Here is a 13,825-nt window from a genome sequence, read left to right as displayed (position 1 = left end):
CAAAACAAACCAACACACACACTCACCTTTCTTTACTGAAGTTTTTGTTGTTTTAAGATCTTAGCTTACATAATATCCATCTTTATATTATAGTACAAAATCTTGCCAAAGATAAGAGACCCATGCCTATACCCTTTGAAGATCTATTCTTCTAAGAAATATAACCATGCTTAACAATCATAAATGTGCTTGTCATTTCTCTTTAAGTTTATATTTTATTTAACTGAAGAGTTCGTTTAACAGGAAACACTCTAAAAATTTATAGTAAAATAAGACTAACACCATACTGATTTTCTAATCAACCCACTATTAATATATTTAGTGACCAAAGAGTAATACAAAAAATAAAATACCATATAACTAATAAAGATCCTTATGCTCAAAATAAAAACAGCACAGCAATTTCTTCCTAAGAGTTATCAAAACCATAGGACTTCTGTACAGGATATAGAGCAGAACATGCCACTTAAATAACAAATAGAATCTACCACTCTTTTAACTACAAAAGTAAAGAATAAACTAAATTAAATGTTCAACAACCATAAAGAACAGTATTGGTAGATCTAAGAGCTATATTCCAGTACATAAGAATGTACGAACGGCCATACTGAGTCAGACCAGTGGTCCATCTAGCCCAGTATCCTGTCTTGTGACAGTGGCCAATGCCAGGTGTTTCAGAGGGAATGAACAGAACAGGCCATCATAGAGTGAGCCATCCCCTGTCGTCCATTCCCAGCTTCTGGCAAACAGAGGCTAGGGACACTCAAAGCATGGCTTTGCACCCCTGTCCATCCTGGCTAATAGCCATAGGTGGAGCTATCCTTCATGACCTTATCTAGTTCTTTTCTGATCCCTGTTATAGTCTTGGCCTTCACAACATCCTCTGGCAAAGAGTTCCACAGGTTGACTGTGCGTTGTGTGAAGAAATAATTCCTTTTGTACTGTAGCCCTGTATCAGCATATTTTCTACCAATGAACAAAGCTCTTAACCTTCAAACCTGCTCATTTGCAACACAAGCCCTTACAATGTGTGACACCTATGCTTTAGTTCATTTCAACTCATTATTGAAAGATTTTTTTAAAAAAGGGTAAAACCTGTTTTTATGGATGTTTTCCTCATTATCTGAATAAAATAAACAACGTTTGCAATCTGTAACAGGGTAATTGTAATTGGGTGCCCTGTTACAGGTTGCAAAACTGTTTTATTAAATTCAGACACTTAGAAAAGAATCCATAAAACAGATTTTATATTTAAAAATAATTATACATTTGTCAATTATGGCACATGCCATTAAACACAGGCCATCTTGAACCCAGGTACTAGGGAGAGTTCTTGTGGGATACCACCACCTTTATTTCAGCCCTTTCCATATTAAGTACACCTTCCTCCCCCAGAACAAGTACTGCTGTCTGGACTCTACCTTAGGAGTGCTATACCCTCTTCTTCCCCACTGCCTTCCTGAGGCCATGGTCTGAATTCTCTCCTATCTGGAATCTCCTGTCAGTTCCTGCTTAGTTTCCCATCCTTCCCTGATAGGCCTTTCTCCAGTTCCTGGATGGGAGGAAGTGGGAAGAGAGGAACAGAGGGTCCACAGCTGCAGGCAACAGCCTCTGTCTCATATAATATATGTGCAATGGGATGGAGGCCGAACCAGGTCCGACAGTGAGCCTTTTACAGAGGATAAGATTATATTTCCTATTGCATGCTGTTGTTCTAAACTTACATTTTATGTTTAATAAAGAAGTGTATATTGCTCAAGTTAATTTACATTATTTTGGGGATTCAAACTCAAGTTTAAAAAGGCACAGTTAGAAATCCTCAGAATTTGTCTATTCATGACAGCCAGCAACCAAAGCTGAAGACAATAAGATCATTAACTGGAGCAGCAAAAAACAAAACTAAACCCTGAACTCAGGTTGCCAAATACAAAAAGTGGGACTGATCTGATTTTAAAATGTGTTATTTTTTTAAATTATAAATCTAAACATCCAAGGTGAAATTCATTGCAATGCAGAAGGCCAGTGAAAAATCCCTCCACACCCCACTTTACTTCTCCTCAGCGAAACTTCCACTCTGTATTTAAAGTCATATCTACTTACTTTACTGACAAATAGTTTTTACTCCTCTTAATTCTGAAGAACACAAAGTACTCTGGAAGAACACACCAGATTCAATTCTGCCTTATAAATCAATAGTTAGCAAAGAGAAATAAGGACTACGTTTGAATTTCAGATCAAAGGTAGAGATTACATTACAAATAGTTTTTTAAAAATCATATTTTGACTTGTAAACTGATCATACATAATATGAATCCACTGAATTATTGAATCCCATGAAACCACTTTATTGTAACTTTTCTAATCATAACCATTTAGTTTAACAAGCAAAGAGGATATGTACATTTTATTTTGAATAATCCTAACAAACTATTTTTTACTGAAAGTGCAAGTGATGATAAATCTCGTTATTTTAAAATGTCCTGTATAGAAGAGTACCATCATGGGAGTCAAGAGAGCTGAGCTCTATTCTAACTCAGTATGACCTCTCTGTGTCACAGTTTACCCATCTGTGAAATGGAGAAAAAATGGTTATCTGTTTTTCTAAAACACTTTGAGATCTATGAATTAGAAATGTGTTTAAGTATTATTATTTATTTTCAATATCCAAGCTTCTTAAAGTACAAAAAGTAGACTAGGCAGTTTAACTTTTTATTTTATAGAGTCAATTCCTACTCAGTTTCACTTTCTGGTGCCTACACTTTAAGAGGAAGATACAATCTTTTGGGAAAACGACAGATGAATTTTATACTTTTAAAAAGAAACTGTTTCAATGGAATTCTGAAAACAATTCATGGGAATTGTGGGCTGATGTTGAGCTTTGTATAAATATGAAACTTTTTTTGAAAGCTAAAATTATAAGCTAAACTTACCTAACAACATATGTATTCAATGCAGAACTAAAAACCACACATTTACATTGTCATTGTGTTATCCTGCTTAGCAGTTAATGGTTTTCTGTATATCAACATAGTAGGCATTTATATATGTTTTTGTTTATCATTAACACTAAATAGGTTTGACTTCAATACCAAACAATATTCCATCTGATACTCGCATGATAGACCTTCAAAACAACAAAATTAAAGAGGTCAAGGAAAATGATCTCAAAGGACTCACATCACTTTATGTAAGTTTGTTATTTTCTGATTGAGTCTTATTTAGGCAACTAAGATTTTTATTCATTTATATAAGTTATATCCTTCCTTCTACAATAATTTAGATGAATTAGAATAAAATATTTTGATACCTTCAACTCTGGGTGCATACACATTACAGACTGCAATCTTGTCAGTTTACATGGAGCTCACAACATCCAGACACATGCCATGGGCAGGGAAAATACATTCAAGCTTTTAAATACCCAGAGAGAAATTTCTCTCAGCTTTAACTGATTATAAGACAAATTCCCACTCTCCCCATCTAAGAACTGTAACCAACAGCCATAAACTTAATCCCACATGTGAAGCAGATGTCACGGAGGAATTTTCAAAAGCACCTAACTCTGCCTCCATTGAAGTGAATGGTAAAACTCCCATTAACTTCAAATGAAACAATGTAAGGCCAACACTGAGCTCCTTTGAAAATCCTGTCTGCCTTATTAATTCTTTAAGATATAGGTAAGCATACTAAGTTAAAATAATATTTAAATGATTAAAAATTATGATGAGAAAATGACACTTTAAAACTAGACTATATCAATGAGACAGGATTGTACCTGATACTCCCTTCCAGCAGTACAAGGAAAATAGGACAAGCTGGGGTGACTGGGAGGTCTAGATCAGGAAAATCTGTATAAACAATTATGGTAAACAAAAATAAAAATCACATGCTTTTTGCAAAATCCCTCCTATCTCACAAATATTTGAGATTTTTTCCCCATATCTTCTATCTCCTTACAGCTCATGGAGCATATCTTGGTTTCTTTAATAGTCTCTTAATTCAGTTTTTAGACATAATAGACAGCCACCATACACAAAAAGAAAAGAAAATAACAAATCCACACCTGAACTCAAAGTAAAAAAGTCAAGTCAAGTCAAGGTCAACTGACCAACATAGAATACCTTAAAAAGGGACTCCCAATTTCATGGTAATAAATACAGGATAGATAGATTTGACTGATGGAAAAAGTCCTTTCCAACAGCACTTGGTTTCTCAACAACAAATGAAAGTTTAGCAAATCTAATTTACTCCGCAGTCTATCAATAGAGCTTTTACTTATTGTGGATTCATTGGTAGTAGAGAAAATAGGTATTATACAACCTTAGTGGTTGCCATACTTAGTGTCTACTTGTGAAATGCATTGTATGCAGACACAAAAATGTAATCAATATGAACATTACAGGAAGTTAACGAAGAACTAATTTTTAATTTAAGTGAACACTAACTGATACTAACCTCCAGTGTAAGAACACAGAGATTAATCAAAAAAAGAAAGGTTTCAGAGTAACAGCCGTGTTAGTCTGTATTCGCAAAAAGAAAAGGTTAGTCTCTAAGGTGCCACAAGTACTCCTTTTCTTTTTGCGAATACGGATGCATCCAATGAAGTGAGCTGAAGCTCACGAAAGCTTATGCTCAAATAAATTTGTTAGTCTCTAAGGTGCCACAAAGTACTCCTTTTCTTTTTGCGAATACAGACTAGCACGGCTGCTACTCTGGAACCAGAGATTAATCAGGAGCCATTACTAATTACTAAGGCTGCAAGTCTGTCAGAGAAGTCATGGATTCCATGACTTTCCGGGACCTCTGCAGCTGCCGGTACGGCTGACCCCAGGGCCGCCCGAGCAGCTGCTGGGGCAGATCCCAGGGTGAGACGTCCAGGTGGCTGCTAGGGAGGCCTCAGAGCCGGTGGCTGGGGCAGACCCTGTGGTCAGTCGCACCGGCTGCTGCTGGGGCAGCCCTGGGGGCAGTGGCGCTGCTGGGGGAGCCCCGGGGCTGCCCAAACAGTGGCCAGTCCCACTGGCCCTGGGGGCCGCTGGAGCAGCGGTCCCGGAGCAGCAAGGGTTTCAGGGTCCACACTAGGGGCCATCAGAGCAGCGGTCCCTGGGGGCCTCGGAGAAGCAGGTGGCGGGGGCTGACCTCCAGCCTCAGTCTAATAGGGTTGCTCAGAGTTTAGACTGTGTGCTTATATTTTATTTTGGTAACTAACTCTGACTTTTTACCTGTCACTTATAATCACTTAAAATCTATGTTTTGTAGTAAATAAATTTGTTTAACTGTTTATCTTTACCAGGGAGTTTGCCTGAAGTGTTTGGTAATCTGCTCACGTTTGCAAAGGCTAGTGTATATCCACTTTCCATTAATGAAGTGGTGAACCAATTAATAAATGTGCATTTCTCATATTGAGCAGTGCAAGATCATATATTCCTGAGGTACAGTGCTGGGAGCTGGGGTATTTGGCTTTGGTGCCTTTCTCTGTGTGATTCATGAGTGGCTCTGGGAGCATTCATGCAATCTAGCTGGGTGTGGGTCTCTGCATGTGGTTGTGCTGAGTGATAACAGCACCTGGAGGGGTTTAATGCTGGTCACTAACAAGGCATTGTGAGAGACAGCCCAGGCTGGAGAGAGTTAAGGGGGCACAGTGGTCCCACAGTCCTAGGCTGCACCCCGGGGATCCCATCACAGAGAGTAACAACATTTTGACAGTACTCTCTGAAGCAGTGGAAAGTAGAAACATGAACAGTCATGACACTGAAATATAAAAGTATAATCTTATGTGCAAAATAATCTCAAGTAACACAATGTATCGATCATAATCACATGGCAGGCCCTCAACTAGTGAGGCAATGATTTCTAGAAGAGCACAGAGAAAGCAAGATTAAGAGACCTATCAAAAGGAGGGATATTTGTTTAAATGAACAGAAAATAATTTAAAGTACATCAGAGTTCAAAGATAATGGAAAGTAAGACAAATGAAATGTTTTTGTTGTTATATACAATTTACCCATTCCTTTTAATTCTGGCTGGGCAGATTTTCATTAATAAACCATTTTGAATACATCGACCTCCTCTCCAGTAGCAGTACTTAGACAGAGACAAAAGTCTTGAAAAGGACTGAGATCATGACAGTGGGGAGAAAATATTTTATTCCTCCCTTTTACCATAATTCCTAATTTTCCCATATTATACCTCATACAATTTATTTACTTGCTCTTTTTTCAGTTCTTGCAGGGTGCTGAGCACATTCAACATCCTTTGATTAAAACATGAGTAGAGGACTCTCAGTACATCACACGATTTAACCTTCGAATCTCTCTAACATACTGCCTGTTTCCCTCTTTGTCTGACTTTTCACAATATGCCCACCCTCCTTTCCCCGCATCCACCAACCGCACTTTTTGTCCCACAATAACCATGGGGAATTGAAAGCTGGTGTTGAAAGATAGCAATTTCAGTTGGGATATTTGTTTTATAAAAAACAAAAAATTAACATAAAACAACAAAACAAATCTAGATGGAGATAGTCTGCCAGTCCAAAATGGGGGCGCAGCACTTCTTGATGCCAATTGGAAAATAAATCTAACTCTTTCCTCATTATTTGACTTTCCCAACTGTATTTAGCTGTACTGGCTCATGGCCTTCAAAAATGTGACTACAGCATCACTGGTATGTTATATCTGAAACAATGAATATATAAAAAAGCAGAAATCATACGATTTATCCCCATCAGTAGACATGTCATTTTGCTTACTACACTGAACAGTAAACAGTCAGCAAAAGGAGCAAAATATTTGTTGCACAGCTTGCTTTAACAATCACGAGAATATGAGATTAGCTTCCCTCTCACAATCACTCACCTTTGCTGCATCCCAACAGCACTTTTCTCTTACTTTTTGTGGAAGCTTCAAGTTCTCGGTACATTTTTTGAGTAATTCAATTTTTATGGATTTTATGATTAAGTCAAACATACAACATTCAAGATGTTTTAAAACAAAAGCTATTGGAAATATGCATTTATGCAGTCAATTATTAGTAAATAAGTTCTCATTTCCAAGTCTCAGTATGTATGTTAAATTAGAAATCAGGAACTCTTTAATGACCTGAAAATCAAAAAGTAATCCTATAAAAAGCATGGACAAATTGCTAAGGATGACTACAAAAGAATAGTGCAACCATGTAGGGACAAAATCAGAAAGGCTAAGGCACAAAATGAATTACATCAAGCAAGGGACATGAAAGGCAATAAGATGACATTATTTAAATACATGAGGAGCAAGGAAAATGTAGGTTATCCTCTGTCTTAGCAGGGAAGGAGAGCTAATAACAGATGACATCAAAAAGGCTGAGATGTTTAATACCTACTTGGCTTCAGTCTTCACTAAAAAGGTTAATAACGACCAGATAATTAACATAGTTAATATTAATATCCAGGGGAAAGGAACACAAGCCAAAATAAGGAAGTTAAAGAATATTTAGATAAGTTAAATGTATTCGAGACATCAGGGCTTGATAAAATTCAACCTGGGGTACTTAAGGAACTAGCTGAAGCAACTTTGGAACAGTTAGTAATTATCTTCAAGAACACATGGAGACAAGTGAGGTCTCAAAGGACTGGAGAAGGGCAAACATAGTACCTGTCTTTAAAAAGGGAAACAAAGAGGACCCGCGGAATTATAGACCACTCACCCTAATTTCGATACGTGGAAGGATATTGGAACAAATCATTAAACAATCAATTTGTAAGCACCTAGTAGATAATAGGGTTATAAGGAATAGCCAGTGTGGATCTGTCAAGAACAAATTATACCAAACCAACATAGTTTACATTTTTGACAGGGTTACTGGCCTAGTAGATGGGGAAAGCTGTAGCTGTGATATATTTTGATTTTAGTAAGGCTTTGGACATGCATGACATTCTCATAAACAAGCTAGGGAAATGTGGTCTATAATTACTATAAAGGGGTGCACAACTGGTTGAAAGACCATATTCAAAGATTAGTTCTCATTGGTTCACTGTCAAACTAGGTGGACGCATCTAGTCCACCTAGGGTCTGTCCTGTGTCTTGTTCTATTCAATATTTTCACTAATGACTTGGATAATGGGTTGGAGAGTATGCCATAAAAATCCGTGGATGACATCAAGCTGAGAGGGGTTGCAAGCACTTTGGAAGATAGGATTAGAATTCAAAACAACCTTGACAAATTAGATGATGGTCTGAAAACAACAAAATGAAATTCAATAAAGACAAGTACAAAGTATTACACACAGGAAGCAAAAATCAAATGCACAACTACAAAATGGGGAATAACTAGCTAGGAAAGGATCGGGGGGGGGGAGGTTATAGTAGAATCACAAGTTCAGTGTGAGTCAACAGCGTGATGCAGCTGCAAAAAAGGCTAATATTCTAGGTTGTACCAACAGGAGGGTCTCATCTAAATCATGGGAGTTAATTGTCCCACTCTACTCAGCACTGGTGAGGCCTCAGCTGGAGTACTGTGTCCAGTTCTGGGCACCACACTTTCAGAAAGAAGTGGACAAACTGGAGAGTCTCCGGAGGAGAGCAACAAAAGATGATAAAAGGTTTAGAAAACTTGACTATGAGGAAAGGTTAAAAAAACTAGACATGTTTAGCTTTGGGAAAAGAAGACTAGGGGCAGAGGCTGATAATCTTCAAATATGTTAAGGTTTGCTATAAAGAGAATGGTAAGAGGATGATGATCAATTGGTCTCCTTGTTAACCCAAAGGTAGGACAAGAAATAATGGGCTTAATCTTCAGCAAGGGAGGTTTATGTTAGAAATGAGAAAAAACTTTCTAACGGCAAGGGTAGATATGATTTGGGATAGGCTTTCAAGAGAGGTTGTGGAATCCCAGTCACTGGAGGTTTTTAAGAACAAGTTGGACAAACATCTGACAGTGATGGTCTAGGTATACTTGGTCCTGCATCAGTGCAGGAGGCATCTAGCCTCCTGCACTGATGCAGGACCAAGTATACCTAGACCAAGGTGCCTTCCAGCCCTACATTTCTACTACTCCATAAAACAATGCATATGTAATTACTAAAAATATTTATCAATGTCCTCACAAATGCATGATCATAAAAATCCAATATAGATACTGTTTTCTTACTTTTCACATATTTCTTAGGCACTGGCTTTGAACAACAACAAAATATTTAAGATCCACCCAAAAGCCTTTCAATCAACAAAGAAGTTGCGACGGCTGTACTTGTCCCATAACCAGTTAACTGAGATCCCAGCAAACCTGCCAAAATCTTTAGCAGAGCTACGAATTCATGATAATAAGGTTAAGAAAGTACAAAAGGAAGCATTTCAAGGAATGAAGGCTTTACATGTTTTGGGTAAGTCCGTCTTACTGGAACAGTATTAAAATGACTGCATGTCACCAGTCGACAAGAATATTTCAGGATTGCATTGAGCAATATGGCAAATGTGCTAATAAATACAGTACAGACATCACAGCTAATCTACATACACAACTCCAAGAGCATGAGAGTTCTATACAGAGTGACTGCATAATTGGGTCCTAAATCACTATGGAAATATTATAGAAGTTTTATTAGCTTTATTAATAAAATGTTATTTTGCCAATTTTACTAACACAAGTTGGTGAAAATGCTAAACTGCTACATGTTCTTGAAAAACAGCTAAATTCAGAATGAAATTCATCTACATCCAAATATTAATGATCTTGTGAGGCAGCTGGCCAAAACCTTGGGTTCAGCTACAACCTCAAATGAGTTGGCTCCGTCACAGCTCAGCTTCTTTACTTATTCTTTCTATGAAGGTTGATCACTGAATTGAGATGTCACATTTCATGGACAACTGATTATGATGCCATGGATTTCACCACAGGAGAAAACACAAAAGCTAACTCAGGACAGGGGAAAAAAAGGCTCAGATTCAAAAATGCAAAATCTGCAGTAGCAGCAAAGAATATATATTTACTGGCAAACTTTGTTTCCTACATGTAGTTTCTGTTCAAATGTTCCTTATATAGAAGTTCCTCTTTAAAGCAAGATATCTATATTAGGGAAAATTTGACACACCATCATCAATTAAAGCATCTTTTATTTGCTTTACATAACTGAAATTCAAATCTACCTAACTGTATCTTTAAGTGGGTCAGGTTTTGGTAACTCTGCAGGTCAAAACATGCAATCCTTACTCAGGCAAAACTGTTAGAGACATGTACCTCTCCAAAGAGGCCAACGGGTAGCACCCAGCTGCTCCTGCATAGCCAACGGGAGCCACTTCAAAATTCCAATTATAATCCATGGTCATAGTGAGGTTGATGGAGCTCCAGACTGTTTTGCAATGTAGAATTAGGTGGGAGGGGGAGGGCAGGGTTGATTTGCCATTTAAAAAGAAGTATGCACAAACTGCATAATCCCAGGACAATCTCCTCTGAATTATAGCATGGAAATTTTAAAACTCAGTCATGTAAACCATGGTTTTTTTTTTCAAATCAAATTACCACAACAGTCATAATGATTACAAGTGAGGTGAAAGCAGAGTTTCTTTTAGTAAATCCTGTATAATTAGACATACTGGAATTAATGTGCAATGTGTATTAGTTTACTTATAAAACACTTGCTTTGGCAGAAATGAGTGCAAATCCTTTGGACAATGATGGAATAGAACCAGGTTCTTTTGAAGGAGTGACAGTCTATCACATTAGAATTGCAGAAGCTAAACTGACCTCAGTTCCCAAAGGTATGGGTTCTTTTTTCTAGTAAGGATATGCCCGAATAATCTATAAATCTTTCAGATGTGTGCTACGTACAATAAGAATCTTCCCCCTACACCAATGTTCTCCTGAATAACCTGATTTTATATTATTTTTCTTTGAATTTCTGTAGTATAACATTACAATATTCAAAATAATTATTTCCATCCAATGGGTTCTAAATTTGTTCCTCTCTCTCCACTCCATCACAAGCAGCTGCCCATCCTTCCCTTCTGCCTTTTTCATCCTTGGAATGCTGTTACTGAGCACTGGTAGACACTCTCTCTTGTTCTCAGTGGTTGAGGAGATTCACTTCTCCCACTGTCCCACTCTGTCCAGATGGTGCATGCCACCTTCATTAAGGTCAAGAAGCAGCAGAAACAGTAACAAACCAACCAACAGCAAGGAGGTGCAATTCAGGCTAGCCCAGAGAATGAACTGGGCCAGGCCTCCCAACAAATTGCAACTCCCTCCTTTAACTTTCCTCTGGCAGCTTCTCCCAAATGCTTAAGAACCATGCAGGTCTAAGAATACCTGGGAATTAGCCAGTGTCGTAACTGAAAATTGCCACAGATACTTAGTCAGTCAATCTGAAATAATAGTTATTTTCTTTTTTATTCCTCTTCCAAGTAACCTACATAATGATCAACTTTCCAAGTAATACTTCCTTTCCATTCAAATTTTAATTTTTTTTTTTTTTGTTAACAGCGATGCTTCTCAAGAAGTTGAAGCATTAAGAATCCAAGCTTTTGATTCCACATAGAGGACAATTACTGGATATGATTCCTCCTTGATCATGCCTCTTTGTGAGCACTTAACTTTTCAGATGGGCAAAACACAAACTCCTCCAAAACCACTCTTCATGTCCTTGCTATATTGAGTTACGCCTGGGCTTATGATTATGAGTGAAATGTGATCTTGCACCATTGTGCCTAATAAAACATTTAATCCATGCTAGGCATGATTCTCCACTGGTCTGGGAATCTGTAGGTTATTCCCAAACCTGAACAGCAGCACAATCCAGTACCATCTATAGGCCTGATTCTTTCACCCGTATTTACAAGTAGATACATGGATTTCAGTGAGATTATTCATGGAGTAAATAAAGTATTACTCAACATCAGTGAAGGTGAAAGAGTTTGACCATATAAACAAAAATCCAACAACAATAATTAAAAAGAAAGACAGCAGAAATATAAAGGTATTGGACACTATAATTAAAATACTTATAAAAATATCTAATCAATTTACCAGAATATTTAACTAATCTAGGGTAAGATTAATATATTAATGTATTTTAAAAACAGACAATGAATAATTAGTCAATGTCCATTTACTGTTGATTATAAAATTTCAAGGAGAAAAAACAAATATTCAGTTTGACAATTCTTTTGAAAAACAAACCCTATCGATTTAAACCACAAATGAAGAAGTCTAGAAAAATCAAAAACATAACATACATTTATATCTGCTGGATATTTTTTGATCCGGACATCAAACCAGTCCTATCCAGCACCTTTCCAACCCTCCCCAAAATAAAAGGGAGGAAGTAGTTGAGAATTTAATAAATATAAATATTTTAACCAATTAAATTACATTGATTTTTCTTCCCTTTAGGGCTACCATCCTCTTTACTAGAGCTTCATCTAGATGACAACAAAATTACTGCAGTTGAACTTGAGGATTTTATTCGGTACAAAGATCTTCAAAGGTAAAATGCAATATGTAGAATGATTCCTCCAAGAAGCACTACTTGGTGGAACGTCAAAATTTCCAGGATTTTCTCCATCACTTTAGGCAACCATTTTTGGGATCGGGTACTGTATGGTGAAATTAATTTTGTAATTACACTAGAACAGTGATGTCCAACTTGTGGCCCTAAGGGCTCTTTAATGTGACTGTTGAGGGAAAACAAGATAGAAGAAAACTTGAAATTTGCTTTTGGAGTGCTGTATGGTACACCAGTCTTTGTCTTGACAGAGTGCCTAGGAGCATGCCAAGAGATACCAGGTTCAGGCAAGTACTCTAAGTGCTTCAGGTGCTCAGGCTCTAGAGGCTCTAAATACCTGGCTGGTTCAATCTACTCCACCAACTAACTTCACACGGCCTCCTCCCAGATCTGCACATACCCTGCCTCCATGATCACTTTTCCCAACTGTCTCCTAACTGACACAATTATCCTCCTCTGCTGGAGACCTATTGCCCCCCTGAGCAGTGTGGGGAAAAAGCAGCAGCAGACGCATCATATTCCTTTTTACTGTCACATTTCTGCTCAGCAGATTCATCATAATATGTTTCCTGGTACTCTTTTCCCCACTCAGAAAGGGGAGGGCTAGTGAAGAATAACACAGCCTCTGAGCTTCTGCTTCTTTAAGAGGTGGGGAGAAAGGTACTGAGAAAGTGGAGAGCTGGCTGGAGTCATACAGTTCTTCACAAGGGGGGGAAAGAAGAAAAAGCAGTATCTAGTGCAGGAGGAACTAGGGCACCCAGCAGAGAGTGCATGGGAAAAGGGCAGGGGAGTATAAGTAGGAAAGTCCCTCTCCAAGGCCTGGTACTCTGAAAAAGTGGCTGAGTAACTTTGAATCTAGAATTTGCTCTTAGAAACCTAAACTGGGAGCTGGTTGCAAGGCTTCTAATTCAGTGAAAGCAACTAGAACAGAGAGGAGTGAAGAGAGCTTTACATCATCTTCCCTTCCTCAATTTTGGCCCCTTAACATTTTGAAATAATATTTTTAGCCCTGCAGCTAGTCACTGTCTTAGACTAAGTTAAAGTGTGAGTGACAATTTATGTGAAGAGGAAATCTGAAAGTAGAAAATAAAAGTGAGGTATATGAAGAGTTACACAAAGCTGAAAATGATTAAATTTAGTTATATAAAAATTTTAATTTTTCCTGCTACTGTGTCTATATTATATCAATACAAAAATATTATTTTTCATTGTGCATAAATGTATTGATTGGGTATACTGTCTGTTTAAAGAGTATGATTTATTTATACAAATACTGCTGATTTTTGTTTTGTTTTAATGTTTGCTCCTGATAGAATAACTATTGCATACCAACTGAATAACTAATGTACA

At 37.5% G+C, this 13,825-nt stretch overlaps 2 protein-coding genes across 4 annotated transcripts in view; one reads left to right on the top strand and one right to left on the bottom strand.

Annotated features, from left to right (window-relative positions):
* Window positions 1-13,825, bottom strand: part of CENPP (centromere protein P) — a 310,225-nt gene that overhangs the window by 152,070 nt on the left and 144,330 nt on the right. The window lies entirely within an intron of this gene.
* ASPN (asporin) overlaps window positions 1-13,825 on the top strand; it is a 34,965-nt gene that overhangs the window by 9,524 nt on the left and 11,616 nt on the right. The window contains exons 3-6 of the mRNA XM_074958213.1: window positions 3,075-3,187; window positions 9,145-9,358; window positions 10,623-10,733; window positions 12,364-12,457. Of these exons, the coding sequence (XP_074814314.1) occupies window positions 3,075-3,187; window positions 9,145-9,358; window positions 10,623-10,733; window positions 12,364-12,457 (532 nt within the window). The remainder of the gene's footprint in view (window positions 1-3,074; window positions 3,188-9,144; window positions 9,359-10,622; window positions 10,734-12,363; window positions 12,458-13,825) is intronic.

This window comes from Natator depressus, chromosome 7 (assembly GCF_965152275.1).
Source record: "Natator depressus isolate rNatDep1 chromosome 7, rNatDep2.hap1, whole genome shotgun sequence".
Classification (NCBI taxonomy): domain Eukaryota; kingdom Metazoa; phylum Chordata; order Testudines; family Cheloniidae; genus Natator; species Natator depressus.
Note: the sequence above shows the minus strand (reverse complement) of the source record. Positions and strands in the feature narration are given on the sequence as shown.